At 39.4% G+C, this 16,524-nt stretch overlaps 2 protein-coding genes across 3 annotated transcripts; one reads left to right on the top strand and one right to left on the bottom strand.

Annotated features, from left to right (window-relative positions):
• The first annotated feature begins 1,068 nt into the window (after positions 1–1,068).
• mepcea (methylphosphate capping enzyme a) lies at positions 1,069–10,734 on the top strand. Of its 2 annotated transcripts, none has more exons than XM_063487451.1 (5): positions 1,069–1,476; positions 2,176–4,121; positions 6,866–7,084; positions 7,217–7,340; positions 7,447–10,734. In XM_063487451.1, the coding sequence occupies exons 2-5, from the start codon at positions 2,283–2,285 to the stop codon at positions 7,479–7,481; spliced, it is 2,217 nt and encodes a 738-aa protein (XP_063343521.1). In that variant the 5' UTR covers positions 1,069–1,476; positions 2,176–2,282; the 3' UTR covers positions 7,482–10,734. The 2 variants fall into 2 exon arrangements, with proteins under 2 accessions (XP_063343521.1, XP_063343522.1); XM_063487452.1 differs by lacking the exon at positions 1,069–1,476 and adding an exon at positions 1,559–1,601.
• Positions 10,735–15,217: 4,483 nt separating this feature from the next.
• Positions 15,218–16,121, bottom strand: defbl2 (defensin, beta-like 2). The gene is made up of 3 exons (XM_063487206.1): positions 16,040–16,121; positions 15,655–15,766; positions 15,218–15,548 (listed from the first exon to the last, which is right to left on the bottom strand). The coding sequence occupies exons 1-3, from the start codon at positions 16,095–16,097 to the stop codon at positions 15,527–15,529; spliced, it is 192 nt and encodes a 63-aa protein (XP_063343276.1). The 5' UTR covers positions 16,098–16,121; the 3' UTR covers positions 15,218–15,526.
• Between the last annotated feature and the right edge of the window lie 403 nt (positions 16,122–16,524).

The following is a 16,524-nucleotide window of genomic DNA, read 5'->3' as shown; positions in this document are numbered from 1 at the left end:
TCTGTACTAAAAAGGGTACAAATGTGTGTGTGTGATGTTTAGGGATTATAACTACAGGGATTGTTTGGCTACTGCTTCTTGAATATTAGTGAATATTAGTGCCAAGTAGAGCACACTTTGATCTTAAATGAGCTGAACCAGTGAAACTCCCCTTTCTGTCACTGTATAAAAAGTTCCACTACATACTTAATGTTTGAAATATTTTAATACTAGTGGAAAAAAAGGGCAATTTCAACAATACATTGCAGTTTTTCTGATTAAGGCTTAAATTGTAAGAAATACGTAAAATGAGAGGAAAATTGCACAGACTGTTCTAAAATGTTGAAACAAAAACATTTTTGTCAATGTCTTGAATGTCTTTTATTTATACTATTAACCCACTGTAAAAATCATACATTTCTACAGTAGATAGTGAAAAACTGGAACCTTATGTTTTTTAATTGTTTGTGTATTATTTACTTTGTTGTAGTATAAATGGCCATGGGGGAGGGAGACGCTGTAGAAGTTGTTAAAATTCAGTTAAATATAAATAGTTTACGTCCTCCTTCACATTTTCCATCCAGTGGGCTGCTTTTGCCGATTGATTCTGGCCCACAGTCCTCATGTTTGATACCCCTGACATGCATAATTAGAAACGTGCATTTGCAAAAGTGCATTGAGCACATCAGTTAGGAAAGAACATACAAAAGGAAACTGTGAGGTTGCTGCTTATCAGTAAACTTTATAAAAACCTAATGTGCAGGCTATGCAGTACTCAGGCTACCATTAAGGCCTACTTTAATATTAGTCTACTAGGGCTGTAAGGGTGTATGGATTAAAGTCTGACTTTAGGACTATACAAATTAGTCGAATAATCGAGTAGCAACAAAGAAACTAATCTCAACTAGCTGAATTGATAGTCAGGGTAGTTAACCAAGGCGGGAAAGCTCTATGTTCACTTTTGAGTGTCCCTCAGCCCTCCTGTTTTGTTAAGTTGTTCCCTTTTATATATTGTCTAATAAATGAATTAAATTTAAGCTGCTAATCAATCAATAACAAAACTGTCATCGGCTCTAATGTTACCTGCAGTAGGAGGCTCATTATAATATCGTAGCGGGGAGTTCTCCTCACCGCCTCGCAGCCACCAGTCAGAGATCTCCGCCCCAGTCATCTTGGGCTACAGCTCGGAGCCCGGATGCGCCGCCATGCCGCCTCTGTCAGCGAATGGAATAATTTATTCACCAACCTGCCTCACACTGGCCCACTAGGAGTTGACTGAAGAAGTCGATAAGACAGTTTCGTGGCCACCGGAGCCTTTGCTGCCTACAGGCCAGTGCAGGATACCCGTGCCGTGCCTGCTCGCTTGTTTGCGTAGCTTAGCACTGTTGTGTCGCTGTAGGGACACTTGTGTGCTAGCTGCGCTAACGTTAGCTCAAGCGGAGAGAGTGCGGGGTAGTGACAGTCCGGCCGGAGGCGGGGAGAGTCGCGAGCTGCGAGGTGAGACTGTTATATTTTGATGGTGGTTGCTACCCTGTTGACTACGCGTGGCCATCTGTTAAATGGTATCACTTTCGTGAGTGTGACTCACGATTTTAGTGGGGTTCGGGCAGCAGCATATCGAGGTGGGTACTTTGGTGCTTGTCTGGTAGCGCTTTCTGGCCGGAGTAGAGCGCAACGTTTACTCGACGTTTCAATCTTCTTGGCCCGCGATAGAGAAGCTAAGAGCTAGCTTGCTAACTGGGTAACAGTGCCAGACGGGGACTCCTAAACTTTTCAGGTCAGCAACCCCTGTGTAGACACGCTTCAGATACCACAATACAGATGTGATAAGGGTGTGAGCCAAGAGATTCTCTGTATCTAAAAAGATGAATTTTGTGTATCGTTATTAGGAAATCACAGTGGAATGTAAAGGGTTATTTTTTAACTCCCACCTCATAGGTATAAATACAGATACAGGGGCCCTTGGATGTGCAAGTGCCTGGACATCCCAGGATGCCTTGAGCATATTTTTGATGTAATATTAGCCAACTTATGTTACTTTACTTAACAGGTGTGTGTGTGTGTGTGTGTGTGTGTAATCACAACAATGAGGAGGCACCAGGTTTAAAGCAATTTTGTTCACCATATCTAAAAGAATGTTAAGTTTATGACATGAGTTTTCCTTCCTGTAACTTCTTTGTTTCTTTCGTTTTTCAGGCTCAGAAAATTACTCCCCCCTCCCCCCCCAAAAAAAACAAAACAAAAAAACAACAACAACAACAAAAAACTTTCTATGTCTTTATCAGCTCTGAAAATCAAAAGAGATGTCTGTTGATGAGGATACTGCAAAAATGGGCAGTCCACAGCCTAGCTCGACGTCATCTCTGCAGCTCACGGATTGTCCTGGAGGTTACGGTGGTGTGTCTGTGATGATGGAGGGAACTGCAGCTACCCCTGACTTTGCAGCTGCTTGCCCTCTTCTGGGCACTGCTGCCTCGCCAAAACACACCAGCACAACTGATGCGCTCACCCTCGCAGACAATGCTGGACAGAGAGCCAGAGGGAACGAGAATAGCATCAATCGCAGAAATAGCTTTCATCATTCCAAACAACAACAACAGCAGCAGCAACAACAAACGAAGCTAACAAAGCGGCGCTATACTGCAAATTCTAGTTTCAAGCATCCTTCATCTGGCAAACGGAGACGAAGGGCCAACTCTGAGAGCGATTCTGTCCTGCCCACCAACTTCCTCTTGGGTGGGAACATTTTTGACCCACTGAATCTCAACAGCCTGCTGGATGAGGAGGTCAACAAGGCGCTGAATGCAGAGACTCCCAAATCCTCTCCGCTGCCAGCAAAAAGTCGAGACCCTGTGGAGATACTCATCCCCAGGGACATCACAGATCCACTGAACCTGAACAGTGGGATAGCTGACAGCAGCTTTTTGGCTTCTCCCTTCAAGAGTGGAGGAAGGAAGAGACACCGCAACAGGCACCATGGGGGAGGAGGAGGAGGTGGTGGAGGTGGGAGTGGTGGAGGTGGGAGTGGTGGCGGTATTGGGATTTCAGCCACACAAATGAACCTCTCAGAATCAGGAAAAAGTGAAGTTAAAACAGGTCCTTCTGTACCTCTTCAAGGTACCTTAGCCTCATGTTCTGCACTAGAATCCAACAACGAATCCGGTAGTGTTTCTAGTGTCATGGCAGAGTCCCACGAGCACACAGATTGCAGCTCAGCAAGCTGCAAAGAGGAGATGCCACCTGCATCCGTGGAGGATTCCACTTCAGGGGCACCGTACCAGCACACAAGTAGACGCAAGCGAAGGCGCAACTCGGGCAAAATGGAGCCCCCTGTCACCCATTCTACTCCGATTGGCAAGTCGGGACCTGGAGACAGGCATTTTGGTGCAGGGGGAGCAAAAAATTCCTTTCACACACCAAAATCTGGTTCCAAAATAGGCCCTGGAATACGTCAGCACCAGCAGCCCCACTCTCATACAAAGGAACAGCAGAAGAAGTTCCAGTATGGGAATTACAACAAGTATTATGGATACCGCAACCCGGGCTGCAGTGAAGACCCTCGTTTACGTCTGCTTCGTCCCGAGTGGTTTAGAGGTAAAGAAGTACTGGATTTGGGGTGCAACTCAGGCCATGTAACGCTCTATATCGCCAAAATGCTAAGACCCGCCCGCATATTGGGCCTTGACATTGACAGTGGTCTGATACATGCAGCTCGTAAAAACATAAGACATTATCTGTCTGAGCTGCAGACCCAAGAGGCCAGGCGAGCAATGCAGGGCAAAAAGACTAGTAAACAAGAGGAGACAAATGGAAACGCGAGTCACACGGGCACAGAAAAAGAGCACAACGAAGCCGAGAGCAGGGACGAAAATGGGAAACCAGTGAAAGCAGAAAGTGGCCCTGCAGATGATGGAAATGACAATGAGTCGTGTCACACGGATGAGATGGAGACCCAGAGGCAGGGCAGCAAAACAGGGGAAATGGAGCAAGAAGACTGTGATTCACCCCCCGCTGATCACTCTGAGAGCTGCTCTTTTCCTGTATCCCTACGGATCTCCAGGGGTCCCATTGCTGCACCCCCGCTAACACAAACATCCACGGTGCAGCCTGGGGAGTTCCCTTCAAATGTGTCCTTCATCAAGGTAAGAGAGGATTTTTTTATTTATTTTTTTCCTTTTGGGAATATGGCTCAGATTTCTGTGTTGCTGCATATTTTGAACCTAGATGGCAAATTCAAAAAAAATAGACACTGTGTGTGTCCTGCTTTATAACGTAATGTTAGGGTAACTGAATAAAATGTGTAAAAATGCACAAAAAGGCGCGTGCATTATGAGGACTGACCAGCCTCTCAAGAGAACTTGATGCAAGTTGTGCACACACTTCCTCTCACTGTGACCTTTTTGTTTTTTTTCTTCCCCACTATAAAACAGTTATATAGTATTATATCTCAAAAAAACTGACCTTTAGCCATGTCAGTGGCTGCTTTTCTTTTTTTTTGTCTCATTAGTTGAGCTGTGGCTAAATATTAAAAGGTATTATGATGAATCCATACAGCAATTGGTTGTAAAATTTATTTGCATAGCACTTATCAAAACCAGCGTTGCAAAATGCTTCCCAAAAAACAGAGTAAATGAACTAACTAGGAGGAAATTTTAAAAAAACAAAAAAAACAATGTACACTACGAGTTAAAAGTTTGGACACACCTTCTCATTTAATGGGTTTGCTTTATTTTCATGACTCTTTACTTTGTGGATTCTCACTGAAGCCATCAAAACTATGAATGAACTCATATGGAATTATGTAGTAAACAAATAATGTGAAATAACTCAAAACATGTTTTATGTTTTAGATTCTTCAAAATAGCCACCCTTTGCTTTGATCACTGCTTTGCACACTCTTGGCATTCCCTCGATGAGCTTCATGAAGTAGTCACCTGAAATGGTTTTCCAACAGTCTTGGAAAGACTCAGTTCCCAGGGATGCTGATAATATGAATTCTGGCAGTTGTCAAATAGGGCTGTCGGCTGTGTACCTACCCGACTAATGCACAACCCCAATGATGGTCCCAACCCCATTAAGAAGGAACGACATTCCACAAGTAATCCTGACAAGGCACACCTGTGGAGTGAAAATCATTTCACGTTACTACATCATGAAGCTCACTGAGAGAAGGCAAAGGGTTTGCAGTGCTGTCAACAAAGCAAAGGGAGGCTACTTTGAGGAATTTGAGGAATTTATCTTTTTTTTTCTTTGCTACATAATTCCATATATTTTGCTTCAGTATGTCTCTACAGTGTTGAAAGTAGTAAAAATCAAGAAAAACCATTATATATATTTTTTGTTATATGTTAATCTTGCATTATTACTTTATGTTTTGTGTGTGTGTGTGTGTCAGTCAAACTATAGGCTCCCTAAGTTTTAGGTAACTGGTGATTTTGAACTAATAGGTAAAAACTGCTAAGAGCAATATAATATTGTGATATAATAAATATTATAGGTTCCATTAAAGTGTCTGAAATCAACTGTGTTTAAGCCATACTTGCTTTTGCACTCTGCAGTCCTTTTATATGTATTTGTTGAATGGAAAAGGGGAAAAAATACATAGTTTCCTAATGAAATTGATAACTGCCTCTTCTGTGATAATGGAATTAGATATTGATAGCACACCAAAATAATGAAGTTGTAGATTAACAATTAAAAAAATAAAAAAGACAGAAAAGGTGTTGTAATTGCAGGACAGTCTGAGCAGTGAGCTATCAGAACTTTTTTTTCTGTAATTTTACATTTATTTATTCATGCTAACAGATTTCTTTAATTTACTACAGCAATGTTTCTTCTTATTGTGTAGAAAAACTGAGATGTGTTGTTAAAAGTGTGTTTCTTTTTCTTATATTAAGATATCGCTGGGATTTTAAATGTCTTTACATTACCAGTAGGAGGGAGTGTTACTAGTCCAGCCCACTTAAGATCAAAGTGGGGTGCATGTGGCTGACAATGTAAAAAGATTTTATCAGTTTTATCAGGATGTCAGGTTATTAATGTGTTCTTCTACTTTTACCTTTTAATGCTGGTTGAAGATTAGCACTACTACTACTTTCTGCCAGTGGAGGTCCATTACTTTATACCAGAAACTGGTAAAATGAATGGAAATATATTTTAGGGCAGTACCCTTCTGAGATTTTGATGAATTTTTCTTAGTTACTAATCAGAACATTTAAATATTAAAAACTAAGCTTCATCTTTGAGAGAATTTATTTTTTTAAGAATGTTCTCAAATGTGGGCAGTAGGTTTATTTTATGGCATTAACAGTGTACTAAACACTTTAGATTTTGGCTTTTCTGTTCAATAATGTCCCCATAATGGAACAAAGGGTCACAGGAATATATATATATATATATATATATATATATATATATATATATATATATATATATATATATATATATATATTATCAGTGTTCAAAATAGTGACTATTCCCATAATGCTGTTCCCCATTTCCTCAGTCAGATCTACTGCCTTCTCAGGGCTACTGATCTAAAATAAATACAGGAACTCAATAGTCTGGATGCTTAATCAGCATCCACACAATAAATAAGTAAAATATGAAAGATAGCACTGACCAAATAGCCATGTTCGAGCCCCCAGATCAGGACTTTATAAATGAATGATGTCATGAGGGCTGTTTCCATCTTTTATATACAGTTTTTGATTTTTGACCAAAACTCAACAGGTAGAAATGTGAGATTGAGATTCTAGTTTGGGAGGCTAATCAGTTTCCAATTTCTCAGCAGTGACCAGCTTCAAAAGAAGTCTGTATTGCATCCATGAAATTGAATTGCACAAGAAGGGCCTATTTTTCTCACCTCATCTCTTCTCTCCTTTAGGCTAATTATGTACTGGAGAACGATAATCTTCTTTTGACACAGCGGCCAGAATATGATGTGATTCTGTGTTTGAGCGTCACTAAATGGGTCCACCTGAACTGGGGAGACAGTGGCCTCAAGCGGCTCTTTAAGAGGGTCTATAGACATCTCCGTCATGGGGGCCTTTTCATCCTGGAGCCACAGCCCTGGGAGTCCTACGTGAGGAGAAAGAAGCTAACTGTAAGAACCTGAGATGACATGGTTGACGTTTGTATTGCTGGAAGACTGTCTGAATATAAATCGGTCATTTTAAAAACCTGGTTGATTGGCTGAAATATAACAAATGTTCCCTTTTTTCCCCTTGCCTGACAGGATAATATTAGCAGGAATTATCACAGCATCTGTCTCAAACCTGACCTGTTTTCGTCATATCTTACAACTGAAGTGGGCTTCACCAGTTTTGAATACATCGGGCCCCCCAAGTGTTCAGTAAGAGGTAACTACACAATGATTTGTCACAGCAGATATATTCTCCAGATTGTATCCAGCATTGTAGTTTGCTGCCATGTTCATCTTTATTTATTTATTTATCATCCTGACAGGTTTTCAGAGGCCAATCTATGTATTTCACAAATGACTGCGCCTGCCTTGAACATCATTGAATGTGAGTAGCCTAAACCACCATCATACATTCAAGCCAGCCATCTACACTGGACTACAAGGAACAATCTGAAACCTTGAAACCGTTACTCCGGCGTTTGATGCTGAAGATGAATAAAAGAAAGGAAAATGGGACCAAAAGTGGAATGACATTTTTTTAAGGATGCAGACTGTCAAAGAGAAAGATGTTAAAGTCCTCTGTGACTAGAAATTATTAAAAGTGTGGAGTAAACTCGGATAGGACTCCATGGGTAACCTGGAACAAAACTCCTAGTTTGGCCTGAGTGTGGAAGAGGTGTTCATCTGCTCAGATTTCCATGGACTACTTCTAGTGGTATTGATGCCCCCAGTTTGATCCATGGCCATAACTTGGGTTGGAATATCTTGGGCCATATCGTTACTTTCAGGAAGTTATTCTGTGCCACCATATTTCTATATCTTTTACATATTAGGATTGGACGATGGGAAGTCTTATCCAATTGGTCACAATCACCATTTTTAACAGGTGATAGATGTTATATTCATCAACTGTATGTTGCGTAAGCAAAGCTGCACTATAATGCATACAATGCCATTGAAGAGATGATATTAAATCTTTTGAAAAGTAAAGTGTTTTATGCTGTGCAAGACACTGCGCACAATACTTGTGAATGTAGCCCCCCCACTGTAACTACTGAAGACTTAGAAATCCTGCCTTACCTGTTAAATATATGTTTAAACCCTTGAATGCTCTTGCGGCAACCATATAAGCGCACATTTGTTTGTGATGATTAAAACAGTTACACACGGTCAGTCACTGAGACAGTTTAACACTAATGGCCTATGTGTTTGTCCCATCTTCCAAACCTAATGCGCACCTTGTTCTTTGCCTTTTTTTTTTAATTAGCTGAATTTTGCTGAATTAGCTTTCGTACATGTTAAATAGTGCTCAAAATTTCTTCATATTTTGAATACGACGTCAGAAAAAGCACCTACATCACACAAAGACCTTAACAAGTGGAAAGTGGGGTGTCTGAATAAGTAGAAATATAATGAGGCACAGTGGGGAAAGGTTTGCTAAACAGCCAAAATAGCATCCAGTTAAATTTGAACTGAGATGGTGTGACATCCATGTTATTATTCAGCCCACAAGGACTATTTTAAGTAGATCTGTAGCAGGCAGCCATCTTTTTTTCTTAAACAGTTAAGCCATAGCCATACCTTATCTGCTGTCTCCAGTGTCCTTCATGAGGTGCTGACTGATACAACTGAGCGTAAAATTGAGGCAAAGGCGATTTAAGGCCCTGTGGTGTCATCAGTCCTGTATAAATCAGAGACATTCTATTTTGTGGGTCTGTTCTCATGCTCATCCAGTAGTCCCTTGAGCCCCGTGTTGATTTCTAGTTATTCTATATATGTAAGCATAAACAAAAAAATACTGGAAAATGAATTGTTGCTTTAATATTGTTTTTATTTTGTGTTTTTTTTGTTTTGTTTTGTTTTGTTTTTTTAAACCAAATTTCAGTATGACTATGCTTTTTGTTTTGACGAACTTCCATTTTTTTCTGTATTTTATTTATTTTATTTTATTTTTTTCCTGTCATTCTGTTGGGACAGATCATACCCTCACTGCTTTTAATCTTTGACCAATAGGGCCTGTTCAGTGTTTCCCAGAGATCTGGGTTCTGTTTGTGATGGTGTTGGGGATGGGTGTCGGGTGGCAGCGTTCAAAAGAAGCTACACACATTTTGTCAATGTGCTTCTCAGTAAATATTTTAACTGACCAAGCATCTCCTGACTATTAAATAGCAGACCATCTCCAGTGAATCCATTGTCTTATAAATGAGCCTTTGACCGCCACTGGTCCTTGCTAGCTTGCAGTGGATATCTGGAGAACAATGACTACTTTCCTCATCCCCACCTAGACAGTGTTGATGGAGCCTGAGAGGCTCAAGCAGCTGAATGATATGGAAGGACATTAAAACAGAGACTTGGCTATCAAGTCAGATGGAAGGGAAATACAAGAAGGCAGCGGCTAGCTAGTTTACTTGTAACTTGGCTTTTAAAATTAGACTGTTGACGATTAATTTAGACTATTAAAAGCTGGTGATCTCTTGAGTGGGGAAAAAAATAATAATTGCTAAAAAGAGTCCTCAAATATACTTCATTGACCTGCCCAAGTAATGACTAGGTGTGGGAAACACTGGAGGTACAGTTATTCCTTGTGTTTGCATTTTTAATTGGTTTCCACTGAGCACCACCTATCTGCAACCTTTCATTGGAAGAGGCTGGCACAGAAAATCTTCCTTTCATGTGGCTGGTTCCGTTACGGGTGCGATAGGGCAGGCGATGATGGACGATATGTTTCTGTTTTAAGTGATCAATGTAAATAAGTCTGCAGATTTTGTTCATAATGGCCTGAGTCATTTTACAGTGTTTTATGGTTTTCTTTTATAATGTTTGCTGCCAATTTACAAGTGAGTCACAGTTCTCTCTTTTTTTTTTTTCTTTTTTTTTTTTGTCTTTTTTTTTGTCTTTTGTCTGGGGAAAAAAAAGACCGGTAGCTTTGTATCTACAAAAAAGTATGTACTTTGCAAAGTTCAAATTTTTATTTTGCATTGTTCTGCCCTGGCAGGCACATTTATTGTTAGGCAAGTTGTTTGTTTGTTTTTTCATTTCTTTTTTCTTTTTTATAAATTGTTTGAAAAGATCGTTTGTGTCGGTGCACTCTCTCATTTCACTTCATTTGCCATGTTGTAGACGTTTAAGGTTCTTCATAATAGAAAGTTTACTATTTTTCTTTCTCCCAACAAATTCTCCAGAAAAAGTTGTCAAAGTATAAATTGAGCAAGCAGAATACATTGCGAATTTCTGCACAATTTAGCCTCAAGCTCAGTTGGCGTATCAGACAGAACACCAGATCACACCTTTCTCCTGTGCTAAGACAATCGGACTCTCAGGCCCACTGCTGTACTTTCAAGGGCATTTTGCTTTATGCATTATCAACAGCTGTTTTCCTTCTGGCAATCAGCATTTTAGTAGAAAAACAAATTGTTATACGCCTAGGTTGTGCTTTGCCACCTATGTTTTAATATTGCACCTTACCGTCTTAGCAGTGGTGTCTTACAGATTTTAACCCAGTATGCCTGACTTGTACGTCCAGGTATCCAAGTGAAAGCATGTCTTTGCTGGAAGTATGAAGTTACATGTTGTCATATACAGTGCTGTATAAAATTTCAGAATCCCCTTGAGGTTTTGCACAATTTGTATTAATTCCTTCTTCTGGTTGGTTAATGACATTAAATCATACCAAAAATCCGGAATAAGAGAAGTTCAGTTTTACTAGCTTAAAACTTATGGTGCTCAGATCTCTTATTCAGGTTATAGTAGTAAACAAAGACTGCCTTTTACTTTGTTCTAGTGAGCAAAAAACATCCTCTTAATTGGAATACTTTATTAAATCTTCACTGTATTAAAGCAAAGAAAACAAGAATAGTTTTAAATGTAATAGGATCTTTAAAAAGTAAAAACAAGTGAAACTGTGAATTTAAAAAGCAGAGTCTTTTTTAATGCACATTTAACCCAATGAGTGACACATGTGTGGACTTGACATGTGTTCTTGGTTTTGTGAGATGCGTTATTACAGATGATCTATTAATCGTCCTCTGCAAAACCCACTTGTGGATGCAACAAACACTATCCTTACACTGTCTTTGCTGTAACTGCAGTAAAATTTGTGGTGCTAATTAATGTCTACATCATATGTATCTGAGCATTGTAAGATTTGAGCAATTCATTAATTTAAATTAGCAACAAATTTTAAAAATCTCTGACCCAGCTGTAAATTATTGCTTTTAATTTATTAGGAGTTACAGTGTGTAATTAAAAACGAAATACACTAGGTTAGATTCTAGGTAAAAGTTGATATATAGCCAAAGCATAATTTTTGACTGCAACATTGTATTACCTCAAGGGGTATGAAATTTTTTTTATGGCACTAAAATTCACCTAAATGTTGAATTTGCACTGATATGAAACATGGTAATGAAAGTAGTTTAGTACATTTTTTGCAGTTGATGTTTTACATGTACCTTAACCTTCATAGAATCAGTTTTCTGGAAAAACTGATCAGTATAACCCCCTCTGTCAGGGAATGTTTTACATTTCATGCCTCTGAACAACAAGCTATATCTGAATGTTTCTGTGTTTAACATTTTAACTGATTAAACTTTGTTCCAGATTTGTTGGTTCAGTATTTGCTTATGAGGTATTAAATATGGAGAGGTTTTTTTTTTTTCACATCTGTTTACTTTTTTACAAAGGTTTCTTTGATTAAACATCAAAACTTTCACACTGGTTGTGGTCTACCCAAAAGGTTTCTTACACTGAAACAGCATTCACAGCCTTTCTAAAGGCTTAGTGGCATTGAAGAAAGTAACATGTTAAAGGGAAGTTGTGCACTTTCTACCAGATCAAAGTTATTAGATTCACTAGAAACGTTATTTACCAGTATGTTGGAGCTATATAACCACAAGAATAATGATGATAATAGTGTCATGATAGCTGCAATATCAAATACATTCCCAAACAATCAACTAATATTCACCATGGTATTTGAGTAACTGGAGAAGTAATTAACAGTCATAAACACAAACGGTCAAAGCTTTTACTGTTTCCAATAAGACCGATAAGGGGAAAAAAAGACGAGTGAAACTCATACCCAGGAGCTACTAATCAGATACACTTGATTAATTGATCATCAGGAAGTGTGAGCACCTCTATAATAACACACGTTATTGGTTTGCTGGCCTTGACCTTTAAGGTGTGTGTTAACACACTGCTATTTGCTGTGAAAATCCCAGCAAATTCATCCTAAAGTCAGACTGTAAATCCTCAGAGAAAACTGCAAAAAATCCAAGAGCTACATCTAGGACTCTACAGGCCTCAGTTAACATGTTAGACTAGGAATAGAATAACTTTATTATTCACATTCAGTGAAAATTGCCTTCGGTCCACCAAGCCATAAACAAATCAATCAAATCACTTCACGTGAACACACATTCATACATACCCACACACAAAACTTTGATACAACAAGAATAAAAACACCTTTGTACACTTTTTCTGTTAGCTAGAGGAATCCTTGCTGTTGTCCCGAGGGCATTAATTCAAAGTCAGAATTAAGAGGGTGTTCAGGGTCAGCAACAATAGACCAGGCTTTCCTCAAAACAGCCTGATGATACAGCTTATCCAATTAAATTTGTTGTCGACCAGTAAGTTTTCCAGCAGTTTGTTCTTAATTGCCACAGTCAGGCTGAAATATTGATTTTAAGGATGCTTTCAATCAAACTGACATAAACTCTTTCTAAAACTTTGTGGCCAACTCCAAAGTCTCTTAACATCCTATAAAGAAACTGATTCTTTGATTATTTTCTTGCAAACTGAGTCAACATTAATCACAGAGTTAAACTTGTCATCAATATACAGTATTTTCCCAAATACTTCAAGCTATTAATGACTTTCGTAGACTGACCAGAAAGTGAAAGACCTGTTACAGTGCCTGTGTAATAAGACCAGCTCTTTTGTTTTGTTGACATTAATCAATAAATGACGTGATTTACACAATTCTTCCAACATATGTACCTGAAAGAAATAGTTAATGTTTGAGTTCCTATAAAAGAGATCAACAATAGCAATATCATCAGGATATTAAAGTTCATGGCAATTAGAAAAAGACTGAACAAGTATGGCTTGTGTGGTAGGGTTGCTGGGAGAAAGCATTTTCCCTCCAGAAAAACATGACACCAGAGGCTTAGGTTTGCAAAGTTGCATCTGAACCAACCACAAGATAAAACCAAAGTGCAGATGTTTGGCCATAATGCACCAAGCAATGCTTGGCAAAAAAACCCCCCAAACATAGGATATCAGAAGCCTCATAGCAATTATCAAGCACGGTGGTGGAGGGGTGAGGATGTGGGCTTGTTTTGCAAGGACTATGCATCCAAGCATAGCAGCAAAACTACAACAGAATGGCTGAAAAAAGTCCAGATCTCGACCCAACTGAAATGAGAGCTTTGCATCAACAAATACCAACAAACCTCAATGAACTGAAGCTATGCTCTAAAGAGGAGTGGCTCAAAAATTCTTTCACAATGATGTCAGTGTCTGATAAAGTCAGCAGAAAACAAGTTATTACTTCAGCTTATTGCTGCTAAAGGTGCTTCTACAAGCTACTGAATTATGTGATGTAATTAGTCTTTCATAGGACTCCATTGAGTCCTGTGTTCTCATTCTTCATTTTTAGCAATGCTGCAATTTAGTTTACGCACTCTCTGATCAGCATTCCCGCACTGACTACTCTTTGAGTAATTCTGTGAGTTTCTTCTTAACTGCATATTGGTTAAACTTCATTTCACTTTAATCATTAATGAAACAGCACCTGCATGCTTAAATAAAACAAACCAAGACTGGCACCAATAACCATACCATGTTCAAAGTCACTTTCTTCCCCCATTCTGATGCTCGGGTTCTCTTGACCATGTCTGCATACCTAGACACAATTAGTTGCTTCCATGTGATTGGCTAATTAACAAGCAGTTGAACAGGCCTATCCAACAAAGTTGCCAGTGAGTGTATATTCATGTTGTTAAAAATAAATGTATTTCAACTTCAAAGACACTGCAGGAATTTGAATTGTTAAAATCAGACATCAGCTCTCTGACTTCTTCACTACATTACTCATTCCTCCCATTATCACGTGATTAATGAGTGTCAATTTTTTTGTTTTGTTTTGTTTTTTAAAAAACAAGTGTCAGGTTTTTAAAAGTACCTCAATACTCCCAGCAGTCCATTGTGAAACACAACTTTCTGTTTTAAGCTGTTGTTGTCAGCTTTATGAAGACAGACGGACGTATAAACAGGTCTGGCTGGGGGGTGGGTTCCCTTTTGTAGTTTGATCACGCTGTGCTGTCTGAATAGTTCACCCCAGATGACAATGCAGGGCACAATACAGTGGCTCATGTTTACAAATATCATCCATGCCTTTAACACCTACAACCCCAAAGCAGTTATTGACCACCTTCGGATCATGGCTCATTTGACTCTACATCATGACCATATGGATAAGTTAATATTTGAATCAGCTGGTTGCTAAATATCAGTGCTGCAAAATATATGATGGCAGCCTTTTTGCTGTGGATTAGTGATGAGTGGTTAAACATAACAGTTAAATGTTTTCGTAAAATGAAATCGATAATGAAAACCACAGAGCCAATCAGCAAGGACATCTGACCTTATGATCAGAGAGAGGCAGACAACATGACAATGAATTTGCTTTGCAGTCGTGACTGGTGGATCCTGACATTGTCTGTTTGTTCTAGACAATGTTGTCCAGACAGACAGAATGGTGAGATAACATAAACACAGACAAGAGACATAACACTTCATTCACAAAAGCTCTATTCCATCCATCACAGCTATTTGGGTCAGTCACTTGACCATTATTGTCTCCTGTCAGTACAGGGCCGGGGTGACAGCATGCCAGACTCAACCCAGACTGCTTTCTATGCTTTTATTTCCCCAAGGTCAAGCCAAGTTGGCGTAATTGGTGGAATATGGAAATTAATTGTATATTTTAAATGGTTTTCAGATGTAAATTATGTTTAGACTGACTGGGAGCATCCCAACTTAACGGCATCAACAAACCAAACATCAGCACATTTATTTTAATGCATTTATTGTCAACACTGCAGAACAGAAAGGTAAAGGTGACAGCTCAAACAGTGCTGTTGTAAAGAGTGTGAGGTACATGGCAGATACACACCTAAGAGCTGTAAATGAGCTTTGTCTAGCTACAGAAAGTCCACTTCAAAAGCACTCATTGTCAGATCCCACAGGATGCTGGGAGGCCAAGAGGGGTCGAATGACAGTAAAGTTGTCATAGTTTCATCCAGGAGTGTTACCATGACCACAGCTGCCTGTACTGAATATGTCAGAACTGATGATGTGATAACTTTCAGGCAGCATTAGGCAAGTGGAGCGCTGCTAGTATCTCATAGCACAGCACCTGGAAAAATAGAAGAGTAAAACTTCAGTTAAACTTGCAATTAGAGATAATTTCTTATGGGTTTGTACCTTTAGCAAAAGCACTATAACAATCGTTCCACGCCTACCTGTATCTTCGGGGGCAGCCGTGATGACCAACAATGTATTCTTGAGCATAGCAGAACCGTCTGCAGAGTCCTCTATACCCACAAGTCCAGTACTGCGTTTCTGGATCAGTTCCTGTAGATAATTATTTAAAAATGACATTCCAGCATCCCTGATGAATGTTGGCTTACTGGCATTTCCATAAGCTATGGTGGCAACGAATCCTTCAGATATTTACAGCACCTAAAATGTATCTGACATAGAAAGTTGTATCATTTTATGATGTCTTACGTCTCCTCAACACAAACAGGCCCAGTACACTTACGGTGTAGTTTGAGCATATGCGACACTTTGATTTGCTTCATTTCAGTCTCTTACTGTGACAAAGCGGATGCATTCAATCCTTACCCTCCCCAGCTGCGAGCATCAGGAGAAGCACGAGGAGAACCAAGCCCAGTCCCTTCATGTTTGGGTACCAATGAGCTTTCAGACACTGCCGCTGACGCGCTGGTGCTGCATTTATACAGCAGTTGAAGCTCGGGGGAGGAGTCCGGCATGCTCTGTCCAAATCACAATAGCAGAGCATCACTGAGTGATGAGAGTCTGAGGGCTGAAGGTCAGGACTGTCGGTTCACTCAGCATAATCAACAGCTGCAGCCTCTTGAGAATTTGAAGTTTCTTTTTGTTTATTATTCAAAAGAACCATCCTGTAACTGTCAATATGCAAAACACAAACTAGTTCTTATAGGATATGCCCCTATGGCAGGGCAGAGCAGTTAATTTAGACGAGAGTGGACTCTTTCAAAAGAAAATGTCCTGAAAATGTAGCATTTAAAGGTAAAGGACTATCTAATATATTTGTATTACAGAAGGTAAGCAGAACAGTTCTGTCT

Source organism: Pelmatolapia mariae, linkage group LG10_11 (assembly GCF_036321145.2).
Source record: "Pelmatolapia mariae isolate MD_Pm_ZW linkage group LG10_11, Pm_UMD_F_2, whole genome shotgun sequence".
Classification (NCBI taxonomy): domain Eukaryota; kingdom Metazoa; phylum Chordata; class Actinopteri; order Cichliformes; family Cichlidae; genus Pelmatolapia; species Pelmatolapia mariae.
The sequence above is the reverse complement of the archived record's forward strand: the minus strand, read 5'-3'. Positions and strand labels throughout refer to the sequence as shown.

Excerpts from the sequence above, each read along its gene's own strand:
- mepcea (XM_063487451.1), top strand. The coding sequence starts at position 2,283 with ATGTCTGTTGATGAGGATACTGCAAAAATGGGCAGTCCACAGCCTAGC. Across the intron at positions 4,122-6,865 it reads CAAATGTGTCCTTCATCAAG|GCTAATTATGTACTGGAGAA; the intron begins GTAAGAGAGGAT and ends TCTCTCCTTTAG. Across the intron at positions 7,341-7,446 it reads CCCCAAGTGTTCAGTAAGAG|GTTTTCAGAGGCCAATCTAT; the intron begins GTAACTACACAA and ends TCATCCTGACAG.
- defbl2 (XM_063487206.1), bottom strand. The coding sequence starts at position 16,097 with ATGAAGGGACTGGGCTTGGTTCTCCTCGTGCTTCTCCTGATGCTCGCA. Across the intron at positions 15,767-16,039 it reads GATGCTCGCAGCTGGGGAGG|GAACTGATCCAGAAACGCAG; the intron begins GTAAGGATTGAA and ends AATTATCTACAG. Across the intron at positions 15,549-15,654 it reads GGCTGCCCCCGAAGATACAG|GTGCTGTGCTATGAGATACT; the intron begins GTAGGCGTGGAA and ends CTATTTTTCCAG.